General features: G+C 36.5%; 1 protein-coding gene across 1 annotated transcript; it reads left to right on the forward strand.

The window, feature by feature from the left end:
- The first annotated feature begins 8321 nt into the window (after nt 1-8321).
- On the forward strand, nt 8322-9386 carry LOC138137102 (uncharacterized). The gene has a single exon (XM_069056389.1). The coding sequence runs from the start codon at nt 8322-8324 to the stop codon at nt 9384-9386; it is 1065 nt and encodes a 354-aa protein (XP_068912490.1).
- The last annotated feature ends 10413 nt before the right edge of the window (nt 9387-19799 follow it).

Raw genomic sequence — 19799 nt, forward strand, 5'->3', positions numbered from 1 at the left:
GGAAAGGTAATTACCGAATCGATTGAGTTTCGCAACACTAACGACAATTCGTTAGGGGTTGTTCTTTAGGGTCAGCCGGACCAGTCATCGTTATTTGGGGCGATAGTTCGGACCAGGAACGTTGTTCTTTAGGGTCAGCCGGACCAGTCATCGTTATTTGGGGCGATAGTTCGGACCAGGAACGTTGTTCTTTAGGGTCATTCGTCGCCGCGTCGCTTTTAGGGTGATTGTTCACCAGGACTATCGTTATATGGGGTGATCGTCGCCACATCGTTCGTCAGAGTGGTCGTCGCCAGACCGCAAACCGTCCATTAAGGTCATCGGACCACGTACCGTTTCACCAAGGACTAAAGAAAATCGTCAAGGTCACACCACGTTACCGGCGTAAGATAAGTCGCACAATTTAATTGCGGATTTGCGAAAAATCAAAGAACGCCTCAAATATCCCGCTTCTCAATATTTAGAACCGTTTCAATTTGTAAAAATCTCGCATTTCAATAATTTCAAATTTTTAGAAAGACTTCACAAAGCTCAAGTTTTCAAATTTCACATTTCAATTATTAGTAGCAGTTCTTCTACTTCCAGTAAATTTGCAATTTTTTCAATTATAGAATCGATGTTAAATTAACGTTGTAAATTTATGAAAGCAGAAGACTGCGCTTCATTCTTGTTTCACGCATGCAACAGATTTTCCTTTCGTTTTTTTTTTCATCGGAGTTGTATTAATTTTAAGTTTATTCACAAATAAGTTACAAGGTCACCTGTAAAGGAAAGCTTTCTTGATAAGACCAGAATAAGGTATTGAATAAGATCATTAATGTGAACTGGTTCGAAATTTCAATTAACAAAATTACGTAGAGTAACGTTGCCAATTCCACGGACCAGTGCACACTTAAGTAAGCATTTCGAATTTCCTGGACTGTTGGACAAAAATTGAATAAACCAATTATTTAATTCGCAAGGAATTAAGTTCTTTCGTATTGACTCCGAAGCATCCGAGAAACTGAGCACTTGTCCCGGCAGCTGGACAAGCTTAACAACCAGCTCAAGACAATAGCTGCCTGGCGCCCATTTTTTTTATAATCCGAACCCACGCCCTATGCCCCGAAAACCCCCTGAGAGCCCGGAGCTGTCACTGGCCAACTTTTGGTCACACAAATTTTGACGCCCAGAACGTGGGGCCCGATTTCCCGACTTTTTGGAGCAACCACAAATTTTCGTTTATCGCTCATCTTCATTTTCGCGAAATTTGTAAACCAATTTGGGCCTCGAGGGCTCGCTTGCATTTGACAGCCACAAATTTTGACGCTTGGATTTTCGAGGGCCTGTCAAGTCAATCGAGCCGCCACAAATTTTGACGCGATTTGTTAGGGGTGTGATTTGTCAACTTTGTAGCAGTCACAAATTTTGACGATTTTGCTTCCTCGTTTGAATTCCGCAAATTTGGTCAGTTTGGCTCATTCAGCTTTGTTTATCGTGTTTGTGACTCAACTACAGATTTGGCAAGATCACAGATTTTTCATTGTTCAACAATCGGAGCTTTGGGTTTGGGTTTCAGAGAAATTTCAGTTTTCAATTTTTTTTACCGTGTAAGAGAAGCAGGAATTTTGCAGAGAAAATTAGCGGATTGTATTCAGTCTTATCTCGTGTCTTCACAGATAAGAAATTTTTTGAGAACGTTATCGCGCTGCGAAACACTTTTTCGGGTGACATGTTTGTTTGAGTTCCATCCTTGTCGCACAATCGGAGAAACGGTGGACATTTCGCCAATGTCAAGGTCAGACACTCGAAGACCTCCAAGTGTCTCTATGAGCGATTTTTTTGCGGATGACGTTCCGTGGAATCGTGGAAAACGCTTCGTCGCATTTTCACTTTCCGTTTTCGAGCGCTGCAGCGAAAATTGCGTTGCATTTTTTTCGTCGAATTTTTTGAAATGATCGAGACCAAAAATTTTACCGTGGAGTTTGTTCAGGAAAAGTTTATTTGAAAAACCCCATTTATGACATATCCCGAATTCGACTTACATCATACCGCAGTACTCAAGTACTAATTGACATTGAGATTCAGTTTTCAATCGTTTGATACGCGCAGATATCAACTAGCCATTTTGTGGCGGAATCAAAACTTTTCCATTGAACAAATTTTGACGTTTTTGAGAAGACTTCATCTTCGTTTTGTGTAAAAAGAAAAAGGCAACCGCGTTACCTTTTCTTTTTTCTTTTTGAGGAGGGGGGTAGTGTAGCAGGTCAAAGTGCCACTATTCGTTTTGGCCGGGGTAGGAGGCCAAGAGGTCCTACTTATGCTCGCGGGACAATAAGATCGCTGTTCGAAGATCAGGAACAAGCAACACAACGCACGGCATATGACGTCGCGACGCGCCCACCCTGCCGTAACCTTTTTTGGGGACGCTCATTTCGAAATAATTCAGTTTGTTTGTGCCGTCAGTCAATTCATTTTGAGTTTATCGGTTCAGGGTTCATTTTTGTTTATCGGATCACTTTCAGTTTTATTTCGGTTTCGCTTTCAGTTTCACTTTCGGTTTTCGTTTGTTTCTTTCGCGGTTTCTTTAGAGTTTTCATTGTAGAGTCTTTGTGCCAGCCAGTTTTGGGGCGGCTGGAATCACACATGTTAGCCCCTAAATTTTAGGCTGAGGTGGCCTCACGCCTCTAGGCTGTCTAGCTGCGGCCTATCTATTCATCGTTCGCTTTTTTCTTCTTTCTCCTTTCCTTTTCCTTCAATCCTTCCTCTTCTTCTTCTCAGCTCGGGTAACCGTACGGCAAAGTTAATTCCGATTCCCTTTTGTTCCCGTGACTTGCCGGAAAGTTATCTTCTTCTCTTCTTTTCCCTAACCTTCTTCCTTCATCCTTGTGGTGTCCAACCTTTTGAGATCCTGCGGGAAATTGCCGTCAACATCTATCGTGTGTTACGCGTGGACTCACCGACAAATTACCGCTTCGACATCCGGATTTTTCGATCGGTGACGTCCAACGTAAACAAACCGGCGCCATGTTCGACCATCTGTCATTTAGCGCGCAAGTGTAGGATCGCCGGAAGTTGTCATCAAGATGCGCGGTCAGTACAATAACCGGTACGCCTTATCGCCCAACGGAATAAGGTCCAGATCTTTCGGGTTGATCTCCTAGAGCAGGGGGTAGCCAAAAAAAAAACCGATCGCGAGCGGAAATTAAAGAGGACTCGGTCGGCGACCGCCGAGCGGGCGGCAGGTGCCGCAAGTCGCGAGCTGCGAATCACGTGCGTGGCGTTCGGGATCCGCAATCATCCCTGTGGGTGGATTGCCGAACGCCATGGCGCTTATCGTCCGGCGCTGCCAGCCTTCGGGGCCGTCGAGGAGCCCGAAGATTTACCGTTTTACCGTTTACCGTTTTGCCGTGGTCGAGAAACCCCTCGTCATCTAGCGAGATAGAGGTAATTATCCTTCATTAGCGAATTCACTTCACTAATTTTCGTCCGTTAGGGGTAGTTCGAGCCAGATTACCGTTACCGTACCGCGAAGGAGAACCGGAAAGTCCTCCTTCGAATTATCGAGAAGCAACCCCTTTCAGCGGAAAGGTAATTACCGAATCGATTGAGTTTCGCAACACTAACGACAATTCGTTAGGGGTTGTTCTTTAGGGTCAGCCGGACCAGTCATCGTTATTTGGGGCGATAGTTCGGACCAGGAACGTTGTTCTTTAGGGTCAGCCGGACCAGTCATCGTTATTTGGGGCGATAGTTCGGACCAGGAACGTTGTTCTTTAGGGTCATTCGTCGCCGCGTCGCTTTTAGGGTGATTGTTCACCAGGACTATCGTTATATGGGGTGATCGTCGCCACATCGTTCGTCAGAGTGGTCGTCGCCAGACCGCAAACCGTCCATTAAGGTCATCGGACCACGTACCGTTTCACCAAGGACTAAAGAAAATCGTCAAGGTCACACCACGTTACCGGCGTAAGATAAGTCGCACAATTTAATTGCGGATTTGCGAAAAATCAAAGAACGCCTCAAATATCCCGCTTCTCAATATTTAGAACCGTTTCAATTTGTAAAAATCTCGCATTTCAATAATTTCAAATTTTTAGAAAGACTTCACAAAGCTCAAGTTTTCAAATTTCACATTTCAATTATTAGTAGCAGTTCTTCTACTTCCAGTAAATTTGCAATTTTTTCAATTATAGAATCGATGTTAAATTAACGTTGTAAATTTATGAAAGCAGAAGACTGCGCTTCATTCTTGTTTCACGCATGCAACAGATTTTCCTTTCGTTTTTTTTTTCATCGGAGTTGTATTAATTTTAAGTTTATTCACAAATAAGTTACAAGGTCACCTGTAAAGGAAAGCTTTCTTGATAAGACCAGAATAAGGTATTGAATAAGATCATTAATGTGAACTGGTTCGAAATTTCAATTAACAAAATTACGTAGAGTAACGTTGCCAATTCCACGGACCAGTGCACACTTAAGTAAGCATTTCGAATTTCCTGGACTGTTGGACAAAAATTGAATAAACCAATTATTTAATTCGCAAGGAATTAAGTTCTTTCGTATTGACTCCGAAGCATCCGAGAAACTGAGCACTTGTCCCGGCAGCTGGACAAGCTTAACAACCAGCTCAAGACAATAGCTGCCTGGCGCCCATTTTTTTTATAATCCGAACCCACGCCCTATGCCCCGAAAACCCCCTGAGAGCCCGGAGCTGTCACTGGCCAACTTTTGGTCACAAGTCTACAATGCTAAATAACTAAGAGCCAGTTTATAGAAAGATAATTAAATATTTTATCCACAATCACTACATTATAAGGTCATAATTCAATTGCTTGGCAACCTTTAATGTGGTCTATAAAACTTTAGTGTTTTATAAGTCATAAAACGCGCCATAAAACACTCAAAATAAAATATCAATGATTTTTGAGGTGACAGCCGCTGTCAGAGTGAAAGGTCAAATTAATTTTGGATGACATCAGATCAAATTTCGGCGATTCTGATTCTAAATGAGTGTGATTGTGGATAAAACGTTGTATTGCATGCGTGTTTTAGATGCATTTTATTAATAAATAAATGTTAAATATTAATTATTAAAAATTAATAATAAAATGCTATCTAAAACACTTATACAATAAATGACTATAATTCGAATTAAATTTTAATGCGCGATTAACCCATGAACTTCGGTTGGTTCAACCTGGTCACCTGTTTAATTAATCTCGCATTTGATTACGATTAATTTAATTTCACTTTGTAAACTGGCCCTAATTCTTTAAAAGCAGTACTCAGTACTCAGTATAAAAAAACAAAAACATTCTATATATGTACAGTTACGGTCACAGAATTTCGTCAGTTATTTTACTATCAATTCGAAAAAACTTGTGTAGCCTAAGCTTTACTTTCATTGTGACTGACATTCAAAATTTTTGTGACAGAAATTTTGTCACGCACAATAAGAATCAATATGCCACCAGTAACGTTTTTGACATCCATGTCAAAAATTCCAATGTGGGGTTAGAAATATATAAAACCTGTTTTACAACTAATGTTAGTTGAACAACGACTGACGAAATTCCGTGGCCGTGACTGTACTAGCAAGCACTACCAATCACAAATGAACAACGTATGGAGTTAACTGTTTGTGATGTTACAATTGGGGCCAAAAAAATGGAAACACCCCCGTTTATCTAGTAGTTAGTTTTTATGAATTTTTAGCATTGTAATGTGACTTTTATGTTAAAATGACATCACATAATGTTACACAAGTAGTGGCGTTTCATTATGAAAACCATAAAATTTAAGACATTTTCATTCAATTCATTCAATAATTTAATTAGAATAGTAAAACATGTATTATTTCAAAAATAAAATACATATAATGAAAAAACTATAAACTCAATATTATAAACCAAAATAGTATATGTATTGTTATACGAGTTGCACAAGACAGTTATAGTCGAATGAGAGGGTTGATGGCACGACGAGCGTAGCGAGGAACGAGTTCGACAAAATGTCTTGTGAAACGAGTGTATAGTCCGGACGAAATAAATGTGAATCCTGACTTTATTAACTCAAATTATTTAACAACATGAAAACGATAATAAAGATTCATGGCAGGTCGTTCTCGAAAAGGAGCAGGCTACTGTCCTATCTGCCGGCGAGAATTTAATAAGCAAGGTAGAGGGGATTATCACATTTTGAAGTTTTTATCAGTTGCTAATTTTTAACCTTTAAGAGATGATGGTTGTGATTTTAGACAATTTCTTCTGGAACAAAAATGTGTGTAATACTTTTAGGAACAACCAAATTCAACCAAGTCTCATGAAGGGTTTTTAGAACCGAATTTACCCGACTTATGTTCAATAAATCATCCATATAATTTATTATTAACTTCAAATCACCATTTGTATATATTTCACAAAAAAATGGGTTTGGATAATGAATATAAATGACAAACGATACAGAGATCCCAAGATCAAAGACCTTCTAGAAAAGTTGTAATTATAGATGAAAATACATATTATTTTATTGGGTTTCCTTGTTTTCAAATAAAGCATTCTGGAAACGTTTATGAGTTAGGAGTACCTAGCAATAACAAAATTCAAACAATTTTTAATTCGTACACAGGCCGTACTTTTATATTTTATGATAATTATTATTATATTGAATTGAACGAATGTACAATGAAACCAAAACAGCACGGAATTATTAATGAACTATACTACGTGACAAAGAAAGGTAAACACCCAGTACTTATAGTTTTATTTCAATAAGTTTTTGCAAGCAAAAATGTGTTTTGGGTCAGATAAGAAATGATTAAATTTGCAGCCCTATCTATGCAGTATTCTGCCTTTTATGCTGCTGGTTCGGTTATTGCAAGTGTAAGGAAATTATGTTTACATTGAAAATTTTGACTTTTGAATTTTAGAAAACTTGTTGGAAAAGTGTTTTTGTAAGGCAAGAAATGCCGCGAGTGCGTACACTTGGTCAGATTCCTCAGCTTAGTGACTTTGAAAGAGGGCGGATTTTATAAATTGCCAGAAGAATTGGCAGATCTGTAGGCACCATTTTAAGATGTTGTCGGGCATGGACTCCAGAAGGCCGTGAACACAGGGCTAGGGGCACCGGACGTCGTAGGATGACAACAAGAGAATCAAGATCAATAAAAGGGTGTTTACCTTTCTTTGTCACGTACCTAGTATATTTCTTGGTGTTTCATCTGATGTAAACGGTGTTTTTCGATATAGAAATGGCATATTGCACTTTTTTAAAAAGAAGGATAACAAAGAGATTTCATATGAATATGATGAATTTTCAAATATGTTAATAAAAGCTGCTCCATTTGATTTTAGTACACTCAATATTCATTGTCCCAATCTAGATATTTTGAAACAATTGAAAACTTTATTAAATAAATTGGCTTTAACATCGCCTCTGGGCTGACTTCATCAGACTTTATACCGGGTGTCCACTCTCAAAGTCGAACATAGGCAATTAACACTGTGCATTCAGTGTTAGATATTATGCCATTATTTCGATACATCAAGAATTAAATTATAATACAAGGTGGTCCCGATATAACCAGCCAAAAAAATTCTGGGTCATTAAAAACCCCTTTTCATTAGGTCCAAAATAATGGGGATCAATTAACCCCTATCCACACCCATTCGACGCTGCTGACCACAAAAATAAACTCATTCATCTCAGTCTCTCATAAAGTGGTGTTCCTCAATGTATAAATAAATGTAGAGGTAGTGTGTGCAAACTTGTGGAAGAACTGTGTAATGCCGGCGCTACACGATGCTACGAACACCCTCCAACGCTGGAGGGTTGATAGTGCGTCGCATCGTGTGGCCGATCTTCAATCCACGCACGACGTCAAAGGACTTCTTCCAAACGTTTGACGAAAACATTCGTTGGTTTGATGCACGGCTACACGATTTGTTCGAACTTCAAAGCAGTTTTCAATTTCTAGGTGGCTGTTCTGGCGGTACTAGGCTACTAAAGTCCATTCAAAAATCAAAAAACCACCAACGTCGCATTTTCCTCGATAATTACTATCGGCAACGCTGTCTAGTGTAAAATTTGGTGAGACTTGTAATTTTGAAGTTAAATGTTTATTATGTGTCTTGTTTTTCTGGGCATGTTTAAGTAAAAATAATAAGAATCAATAAATAAATTAAACGTGGTGCTAATAAAACAATATGAACGAAATTCAAGATTCCTGGTTTGGCAGCGATAGCGAGCAGACGTGGAAAAAGTGCAGAGATAACAAACGTAAACAACGACGAGTGAATGAGAGGTGATAAGCAGAAGACAGCGGGCAAGAAAGAGAGGGCATGCCGAAATCGCCAAAAGCAAGGAAAGAAAGCAGCAAGAGAGAAAGAGAAGAGGGTAGGATGTCGGAAGAAGGCCTGAACCCATTCAGAAAGAGTTCCAGAACGGAAAGATCCCCAAGTAGAGGCGAAGAAAGAAATCAAAGCAAAGAAATAGAGAAGAAAATAAAAACAGTGCTCAGAGAGATAGAAGAGGATATGGCGGGAATAGTAGAGGAGAGCAGAGCACGAAGAAAGGAATTAGCGGCAGCGAGAGAGAAAGAGGGAGAGCAAGAAAGAGAGGACATGCTGAAATCGTCAGAAGTAAGGAAAGAAAGCAGCAAGAGAGAAAGAGAAGAGGGTAGAACGTCGAAAGAAGGCAAGAACCCACTCAGAAATAGTTCCAGAACGAGAAGATCACCAAATAGAAGCGAAGCAGAAAATCAAAGCAAGGAAATGGATAAGGAAATGAAAACTACCATGATAAGAGAGATGAGAGAGGAGATCAAAACACTAAGAAAGGAATTAGCGGCAGTGAGAGAGGAGAATGGGGAGCTAAGGAAAGAATTAGCGACAGTGAGAGGGGAGAGGAGAGGAAGAGACGAAAAAGAGCAGTTGGAGAAGGCAGATTGGATGAAAAGGATGGAAATGATAGAGGAAAAGATGGAACAAAGAGAAAAGAAGGAGAGGAAGAATAATGTTATAATAGCTGGAATAGGAGCAATAAGTGGAAATATAGAGAAGGGGGTGGAAGAATGGTTAGAAAGGGAGATAGGAGTGAAAGTGAATGTAAAGGAAGCATTTAAAATAAATAAAGATAAGATGATGCTGGCAAAAATAGAAAGTTGGGAGCAGAAGAAGAACATAATGCTAAGTAAGAGTAAGTTAAAGGAAAAAAAAGGTGAGAGGATGTATATAGATGACGATTTGACAAAAGAAGAAAGGGAAACACAAAAGAAGTTAAGAGAGTTGGCCAGAGAGGAGAGAGATAGAGGAAAAAGGGTGAAAATAGGATACAGGAAAATACAGATAAACGGGGACTGGTTTAGATGGGATAAGAGACAGGAGAAACTGAAGAAAATTTGCTAAAAGAAGGAGAGAATAAGAAGACGACTCGGCGAGAAAATGTACAAGGAGAAGGTGAATAAAAAGGTAGGGGGACAAAGACACAGAAAAGTAAGAGAGAAGAGAGAGAATAAGAGAATCGAAGTACAATAGGGAGGAGAAACAGTATGTGTGAGAGAGGAAAATGATAGCGGGTTGCAGAGGTGGGGACGAGGAGAGAGAGAACAGGAATGGGAAGGAAGGAGAAGAGAGAGAGAAGGTGCAAGAAGTGACGCGAGGATAGTGAGAAGATCAAACACATGCGGCGAAATGAGAGAGAGAAAGAGAAGGGAATGGGGATTAATAGGGAGCGAAGACGGCAGGGAGATGGATGAAAGAATAAGCAAGAGGAGAGAAAGAATAGAGAACGGGAGGAGTGAGGGAGAACAATAAATTGTTATTTTTTAAGTTTTGTAATCAGGAATCTGAAAGCCCGTAGGGCAAAATAAAGCATTTTTCGTATAGTCGTGAACGAAATTCAAAGCAATTGAATTTTATTTTGAATCAAATAAACGTCATAATTTATAGTTACCAACATAGTATGAAAAAATATCTACGTAGGGTTTTTTAAATTTTACCAACCTAAAGCAACAGGTGGTGGTTTTTTGATTTTTGAATGGACTTTAGGTGTAGCGCAAAGTGTTTCATTTGTATTTCCCAGGTATGTATACGCTTGCCCAATATCGTTTTCTGACGACTGCCGCGCCGCCTCGCGGAGGTAAAAAAAAATTCGATTCGGAATTTAGAGAAATATTGGCGTCTCAAAACACCAATCTCTATAAATTGTTGCTATATTTTAAATACAAATGAGTAAGTTCAACGATAAAATTTCGATTGGGAACGTTTTTAGTGTAATTTTTGAGATTTGGCGATTAAAAACATTGGGCCGCATGATTTCCCTTTCAAACCCGCGTCAGTTAAATTAAAAATTGATTTTCAACGTTGTTCTGCTAACGTTAAAAAAAGGAACAAGAAGACTAATTTCCAGCAAATGGAAATTATGGTCCAAACGTTGGAGAAGGAGCATATTTTAGTAATTTTTAATTTATTTTAATTTCTTATCCATTTATATTCTAATCTCAATCTGGCCTTGAAAGCACAACAGAACTTCATAATAGCAAAAAGGTACATGTTATTCAATTATTATTTGACCAATATGTGCATTACACTTACTGATTTTCAACATTTTCCACGTTATTTTGAAAATGCATAAAAAAATTTGCTGCAACCAAGTCCAACTTTCAAATTAGCAAGATGATTTGTCACACGTTTATACAGGTGTCCCCAAAAAAGAAGACGAGTCCATAACTCCGTTATTTATCGGAAGATTTTAATTATCTGTACACCAAATTAAATGATTGTTAATAGGCTACAAAATGGCCTAATAAATTCAAGTATAGCCCCATGGACTTCAAGGGTAAACTGTCAAAAAAATTTTTTTCAAATGGGATTACATACTTTTTTTTAGTAATTCTGATAGAGATTTTAATTCTGAAAATAACAGTGTATCACAAGTATACACTTAAATACCAAAAATTCACAAAAAAAATGTAAAAAAACGCTACTATCGTCTATGTTCCATTTTGCGCTAAACATTGGGGGCATATCTGCGCAATCCCACATATTATTATTTGTCATTTGTTTTTCTAGCTACCTTAATTTGGTTATTACATTGTAACGCAATGCATTTTGATAGCTTTTCGCTTGGTGCTCGTCATTTGTTTCAAAAGTTAGTGTTATTTTTTTTTATGTCAAGTTATACTTGTGATACATTTTTGTTTTTAGAATTAAAATCTCTATCAGAATTACTAAAAAAAGTATGTAATCCCATTTGAAAAAAAATATTTTGACAGTTTAGTCTTGAAGCCCTTGGAACTATACGTCAATGTATTAAGCCGTTTTGTAGCCTATTAAAAACCATTTAATTTGGTGTATATATAATTAAAATCCTCCGATAAATAAGGTAGTTATGGACTCGTCTTTTTTTTTGGGGACACTCTGTATAACAATCTTCATAACCATGATTGTTAGAAAAATGGTTATGATTTGGCAAATTAGGTAGACAAGACTTTTTACATAACCAGAAAATGTTTACATAACCATTTCTGGAATTGCTAAGGGATAACCATGTTGAATTAGAATCGCACCGATTATCTGTATCAGACATTGTAAAGCCGAGATTCTATACTGAAATTAAAGTTTAAGATATGTATATAAATAAATGTTAAATAGATTACTTTACCCTGTTTATATCAAATTTTCGAACAAACGTCAAATCTTCAAATGCGATGACAAGTTAAGGCTCTCTATCAGTACCGAAAATGTATACGAGAAAACACCCATTTTTTACCGATAAATAACATCTTTAATCTTCAATTCTAAAGGGAGATGGATATTTATACAGGATGACAAAGGTGTTTTCTATGTCAGGACAGGTTAATTATTTTTAAATTTTGATCCGAACGCCTTAAAAAACACAATAATTGAAAAACTTTTCATACATTTTTCTCCAAACCTATTTCTTTGCCAATCTTCAGACTTACACCAAAATGACGAGCATCTTGCGAACTAGGTAGGTGTGTGTTTACTTTTTTAGTAAATGGAATATAATTCTCTCTATTTAAAAATAATGAATCGAAGCAACGTAACTTTTGCATCGAAAAATTCCTCTTCGAGGGGTGATTTATAAGCCCTCATAATTTATATTGCCCCCCTGGAGAGCGGTCGGACTCGCCGCCTCGCTACTGCTTTAAATAGACACAGACCTAGGTACCAATTCTGTTTGCCGATTTTGTCTACAAATACTTCGACTGCGTCTTTAAAATTTAATTTCATACTGTCCGGTAGATGTTCGATTACATTATCAATAGAGCATTAAGCATTAAAAATCGGTAAAATAGGCAGGGAAAAAGGCATTAAAAATTCGAAGATAAACATTGACAATTAAATGTTGCTATAAGTATTATTGTTTCAGTGATTCACTGTACATTATAGAAAAAAAAACATCATTTACAACAATCAAATACATTTTCTCAAAATTCACTGATTTTTGACAGATCTTACAAAAAAACAACACGAAAGCATCACTTGAAAAAATAAGACTTCTAAAGTTCCGCACAAATTTATTTAATTTGTCGGTAACTTTCGACATTATGACAGAAACGATTCTTATTGTAAAAAAATTGAAAGTGAACGAATATCACAGAAAGAAAGTAATTTCCAGGTAAAACGAGATAAAAGCAGAAAGGGGGATTTAAGTTACACTGTGGATTATAGGAAAACTCGAGTCAGGTAATGTAGATACCGTAATGGGATAGGATTTTCTATGAACTGTAGGTAAAGTTAGTTCGTTGCTGCTATGTATTACATGAAAAACAAAATTTATGTCAAAATTGGCAGTTATATAAGCCAAACGGGCTTTTTTTAGGAAATGATCAATTTGAGTCCGGTAGGTGAGTTACAACAGGGAAGCAATACTTACCAGACTGTTTTATTTTTATAAATCAAATCTGACAGTGAAAAGTTAAAAAGTCAAAAAATATTCGGTCATTGTTGTACCATAACATATTTAGCCGTGACAACCAAAAACAAGATAGTGGAACGTATTGATATGAAAATACAGGGTGTTTCTGAAATAAGTACATTAATTTTAACTGGTAATAGAACTCATCAAAAGGAACAACTTTTCTCTCTGCCATTTTGGCGAAAAACGTTGCGTAGTGGCTTAGGAAAGATTTTCCTAAAACCGTTCATATCTCCAAAACTAAGCTACCTAAAAACGTGAAACAACCAGATTCTTACGAAGTGGATTTTTTGCTATACGGGTAGATTTCTTTGAATTTCGATTTCTGCGTTAAAACACGTTTTCTGGATGAAAATGGACATTTTTTTCATATTAGCGCTGATCTCAATTAGCCATTGCAGTATTTAGTGGCGTAGGGCTATTTTAGTGAAAAATCTCTCCAATTTTTTTTTGGAATTAAACATCGTTTTTCGGCAAAATGGTAGATAGAAAAGTTGTTCCTTTTGACGAGTTCTATTACCAGTTAAAATTAATGTACTTATTTCTGTTACACGTTGTACGTAACTTGTGTTTCAACCTATGTTTATTGGCGCGTGGAGTTCCAGTATCGACATACAATTTCGGATTCATGGATAACTTGATTACAAATTAATTTGATCGCTCTTTATAAGATCACAAAATTCCAAATATATAATTCTTCTCGGAAGTTTTCCTAATCTGCCGTGTCCAAATTACCTGCCCCCTGGCTGTTTCGGCTAGCTAAAGGATCATTATTGGACGACACCGTTATTCATCCCCATTTCAGGTACAATCTTGAATATAAATTTGCTGTGTTTGTTTATACATATTTCTATTTATTTTGACTGCGTCCTAGTGACTAGAAGTTGAGTTATTATCCGAGTGCGTTTTAAAAATGGGTGTCCATGGTAAGAATAAGATTTCTACAAACGGTTACCGGAAAAGTATAAAACGTAGAATGAAGGCAATACGTAATAAGAGGTAAATATAATGAATATAATTTCTTTTTCAATTTTACTCTGTCTTACTTTTCGCAACTGTACGACACTTGCAATCTGCAGCTATGTTACTCGTATTTATTACAATTATGTTATTGTTACATGTTATTCTTATGCTTTTTTAGATCAAACAGTACTTTTCAATTGTTTCATTGCCAACAGACTCAGTCATTGTTGATCACGCTGTACAAAGACAAAAGCAAATAAGAATTAGTTAATTACTTTAATTTAAGCAGTAAAAAAACGTAACAGTGCTTTTGAAATCAACAATGCCGAAACGGACAACAAAACTAAAAAATTATAATCAAGGTTCGCGCAGGGCAAGCAACAATATCATATGCGTAAGATTACTACTGGCGGGAATTAATCTGCACTGTGTTGTTTTGGAACTCGTAATGTAAAGTAGGTACGGTGTTTACCTGCATGTCACTATTTACAAAACATAATTACAGAGCCAAAAATAATGTATATTTATTTAATTATGAAAATAAACTGATTTATAATTTCAAAATTTTTTATTTTATTACTTATAAATTTAAATCATATTCTGGGGAATCCGACGGAAATTTCGTAAAGCGGCTCGGGATTTAGAAACAGGGCAGAGTAGCAGGTAGTCTCCTTTGGGCGAAGTGCTCCTCTTCACACTAGGAGGTAACAAATACTAATCCCCTCATTATTAGCACTGCATGGTAGTGCCTGTCGTAAAACGGTCAGCAGGTGTTGTATGGTTGGTTGTATAGTTACGAAATAGATATTTTCGTTGGGTGATGGGCACCCTTAATTAAACAAATAACACAGCCTACTATTCAATTCTCAAAATTTTTGTTTTAATCAGGAATATAACCATTTTTTTTTTTTTACTTTTTTCAACGAAGTTGTGCGGGTAGGGAAAAAAATAGTATTCAAACCTTGTTAAGAAAGTGTCCTTGCAGACCTTAGGCACTTACAAACCTCGCCTACGGCTCGGTTTATAATCTTTGCCTGCGGTCTGCAAGAAAGCACTTTCTTACCTTGGTTTGAAATTTACTATTTCATTATTAACCAGTGGTGAATAATGGAACAACCGTCACCTAGCAACGAAAGATTGTCGTCTATTTCATTGGATAACGTAGACGATTTTCATACTAACTGTCAAGAAGTGACAACTCGGACCCGTCGCATCCGACTAAATAATTTGATTAATAATTATTATCACAAAGGGTTTTAACGTATCTAGCAGTGAAAAAAAATAGTATATAAACCACGGTGGAGAAGTCCCTTATAGCCTTCGCGCCTTACAACCCTCGGCGCGCCTCGGGCTCTAATCTTGGCGCTTATGAACTTCTCCATCTTGGTATATAATATACTATTTTATTTTTCACTTTCGTATAATTGCATGATAACTTCTAGGATACGAAATACGGAAACATGTCCATAACAACCGGGGAATAATACAGGGCGTAATAAGAATAAGCGGGCGTAATGAATTCATAACGCCCTCATCAATTCATAACTGCAATGATGCCATTTTTTTTGAAGTGAAACTTTTTATGGGAGGGTCTTGAAATTCTGATCGGCAACCTTTTTGTGTGACGAAAAGTGGTGGGGGTAAACACTATTGGGTCGAGTGGAAGCAGTGTCTCTGTCTTTGTCACACTCACGGCATTTATCGATAATGTTCTCTCTTTGATTTGGAGGCTTAAAAATGAACAATGAGTTACGCATTTCGATATTGTTTAGTGTTATCGTTGTTTATAATTTATTTCCTTCATTAAAATATACAATTTTGTTGTGAATATGCTATTTAAAAGTGATTGATGAATAATTACAATGTTTCCCTGTAATACAAAAGTTTCACTTCTATCGTGCGTCTTTACGACACATTCTGTTTTTTTTCTTTTTTGTAGAACACGTATAGTGAAAAATAAAATCTTTATGCACCACGGCGTCACCGAATGATTACGCCCATCGAACGATATCCATCTCTCGGGCTAAAGCCCTCGAGCTGGATTTATCGTTCTCCGAGCGTAAAGTGCGTCTATGGATATTTTAAAACGACCTTTTGCTTCCTTCAGTGGTTTATTGCCCGCTAACAAAGATTGTCGTAAAAGTGGTGAGTAACCGACCCTCAATAATCCGCAGGTACCATCGAGAGTTTTTGTTACAAGGCAGGTAAATAATCCCCTAGTAATGAAGCCATCATAAACGACCCAAAATGTTAACTAGTGTTTAAAAAGTCGTTTCAAAATATCGATAGACGCACTTTAATCATCGTTGTAACGCCCTTGGTGCATAAATAGCTATTTCACTAATAGATCCGTTAAAACCCTTTCTGATAACAATTATTAATAAAATAAAATAGATCTTTGTGAAACTGTTTTCGGTGTCACAAAATGCTCATTGTGTCACCGAAGTAGAAAAGGATAGTTATATTTCTTGGAATTGTTATCTTATGTTTGTATGAAATTATACGGGGGAAATTTCTTCCCGCACAATATTTTGTGTATAACGTATAACTCAAAATCTTAGTCAGACAGATAAAGAAAGATCCCTAAAACCGGAAACATTACACAATATGGGTTATAGATAACGTTTCATGTTGTCGAAGATACATATGTTCCCATGTTTGTGGTATTAACTATTTCATTGCAATTTATTGTAATTCGATCCTTCGGTCCATGCAAGGTATAGAGTTCATTTTTGAGGAACCCGAAAATATAAAAATCCAACGGGATAAGGTTTGATGATCTAGCAGGCCAAATAAGTTCACTACTCGGTTAGAGAAAATTTTTTCGAGAATCGCTCTCAAATATCACATGATTTATATTGACAAATCACAACTCCGAATTGTTTGAATAGCAACCAATCACAATTTAATTATATAATTGACCTAGGGAAATTTTTTTCGGGTGATTCTCATATACTGGGTGCCTCAAAATTCGCGGAACAACTCAATGAGGTAATGTCAATTCATGTTAGAAAATAACGAGAAAAATAATTAAAAAATTCTATACCTCTTAGATTTGAAGATATTGGGGCCCAAAAGGTGCAGCTTTGATCTCATTTATTTTAAATAATAAAAAAGATTTTAACTATTTGTCTTTTACTAGCCAGTGGCCTAAAAATTTTGAACGATTGTGATCAGGTTTGCAATTATTTTCTCCATTATTTCCAGCATTTCCAAGTAGTAATTTTACGTTCGTTTTACCTCAAACAGCGTACGGCAACGCGGCTTTGATTTTTCCCTCTCATTTCCATGGATACAACAAAAATTAAATATTTGCAGACTATTGGGATGCATAGAATGTTTTTAAATGTTGCCACATTTAGTGTAACGAATAGGTCCATATCTTCTACAAAAAAGAAGATTGATTTTTTTAAACATTTTTACCTGATCTCTTAATGACTACTTAACAACGTACTACTACGTTGTTCCACGAATTTTGGGGCACCCAGTATAATATAGAATATACCAATGGACAGATACGAGTATATTGCCGGAAATTTTTTCGAGCAGTCCTCACACATGAGTGTTTGTAGCAAGAAAATTACACGAGGGCGCCAGCCCGAGGGTAATTTTGAGCGACAAACACGAGTGTTGGACTGCAAGAAAAAATTTCTGGCGATATACAGAGCGATCACAAAAAAACGCCCCAGCTTATATCTTTCTTATTTCACATCCGATTTCAACGAGCAATACATCAAATTAAAGGGTTTAAAAAGTATCTACTATAAACTGGATATAAAATGTTGCCCTTCGCAATCCTCCTTTGCAAGGGTCACGGGTCAACTTTATTTTTTTAATGGCAACATACAATTTTTTTGGTACAGTTAGATTCATTATGTTTTTCTGAATTCAAAAATATAGCACACCCTGTATATTTAAATGTCATTCTAATTTCTAATTCTAATAGGAATAAGTATTGTATTCTCAATTTGGTTGTAGGTCGTAAAATTTTATTGCATATTATGAGCGATTAACGGGCAAAATGGTTGGGTTTGAAAAGGTTGGGAAGCGGCGCGTGCCGTTTGCCGTACAATGTACAATGCAAATCTATCGATATTTTAAAACGACCTTTTGCCACAGTATACCTTCTAAGCAGTAGTCTCACTCGACGTCGGCACTTTGATGTTTTCTGAAACCGTTGTGCTTTCGCGCAAGTTACTGCGCAATGAATTTAACAGGCGTTTTACATGAAATTAAACGTTGCGGATAGGAATTTAAATCGGGGGTATTGGATCTCTTATGCGCAGTAACTAGCGCGGACTTACAACTGAATACAAATATTTTGCGGAGTGCGACTACTGCTTAGAAAGTATACTGTGCTTTTGCTTCCTTCAGTGCCGGCTAACAAAGATTGTGGTCAAAGTAGTGAGTAACCGATCCTCAATAATCCGCAGGTACCATCGAGAGTTTTTGTTACGGGGTAGGTAAATAATCCCCTAGTAATGAGACCATCATAAACGACCCAAAATGTTAACTAGTGTTTAAAAAGTCGTTTCAGAATATCGATAGACGCACTTTATACAAAATGGACCGGGTGAGATGAGTTTAATCATCAGTGCGAAAACATCCACTTCTAATCAATTTAAAATTCTCAAAAAATTCAGGAATGATTGCGTATCACTCTAGAATAGTCTGGAAAAATTTCAAAATTTTTAATAAAACAGGTAAAGATTTTGTTTTAATTCAATAACTGCTACATTAATTTACATAATTTTTCACTGAGAGTCCTTTCAAACATTCAAGAAAAATTTGGTGTCATTGAAATCATGAAAACATCACCGGTTTTTGAAATAAATGGAATTTGATATTAAAGCCTAAAATTTAGCTATGATTTATTATTAAATTGGGAAGTCAGTTCCACAAAAGAAGTTGACGTAGGTTATTTATGACACCCTTTAGGGACTTAAGAATTACTAGAAAAGTGGTCAACAGATGTTCCCAACAATGAGATATTTATTTATGACACTGCAGTTGTAAATCTTGGTCATTTTTCGCTCTTAATGTTAAAATTGGAATAATTCAAAAACTAACAATTTTCTTTTGATGCGAATTTCGTAAATGTGTTCTTTGAATTAATTGTGAATTATGAGCGTGTACGAAAAAAAAATTTTTTTTGCTAAAAATCGATTTTTTAAATTTTATGGCTCTGAATTTAGTGATAAGTGAAAATTGATTACACACATTTGAAGTCTTATGTCAAGGGAATGTAACCCTAAAGTTTCTTAATTTTTACTAATTTTTTAATAGGATTAATCGTGCTGAAGATAAAACTCATCTCACCCGGTACAATACAACCCTGTTTAAAATATGACCTGATAGTGGTAAACTAGGATTTATAAGCCCCGCAAGATCTTTAACTTAAAGTACCATAAAATTTTACGACCTACAAACAAATTGAAAACACTCGTAGACCTTTATTCGTAACAGGCCATGAATGGAAACAATATTTATTAAGTAATAGGTACAAACAATAAAAATAACAATTTTTTTTTCAACTGCTCTGTTCAAATTGAGCACCATTTTGTTCGCGACACTTCACGTGGCATTCAGAAGGCTTTCAGGTGGCGTTTCTCTGCAAGTAGTAATTTCTATTATTTCGGAAATATGCTTGCAACATATCCACAATTTCATTATTGTTCATTTTATTTCACAACACGAAAATGGAGAAAAAAATTAAACAGAAATTACGACAAATAAAGTTTATTTTCAAAATAAATGTTAATTTTTTTGTGTTTCCATGGCTACAAGAATATCTTAAGTAATTCATGGCCTGTTACGAATAAAGTTCTACTTATTCTTAATGATTTGTAATTGAATTTTATTTATTTCTTATGTTAGAATAACATTTAAATATACAGGGTGTGCTATATTTT

Source organism: Tenebrio molitor, chromosome 8, assembly GCF_963966145.1.
Source record: "Tenebrio molitor chromosome 8, icTenMoli1.1, whole genome shotgun sequence".
NCBI classification, from domain to species: domain Eukaryota; kingdom Metazoa; phylum Arthropoda; class Insecta; order Coleoptera; family Tenebrionidae; genus Tenebrio; species Tenebrio molitor.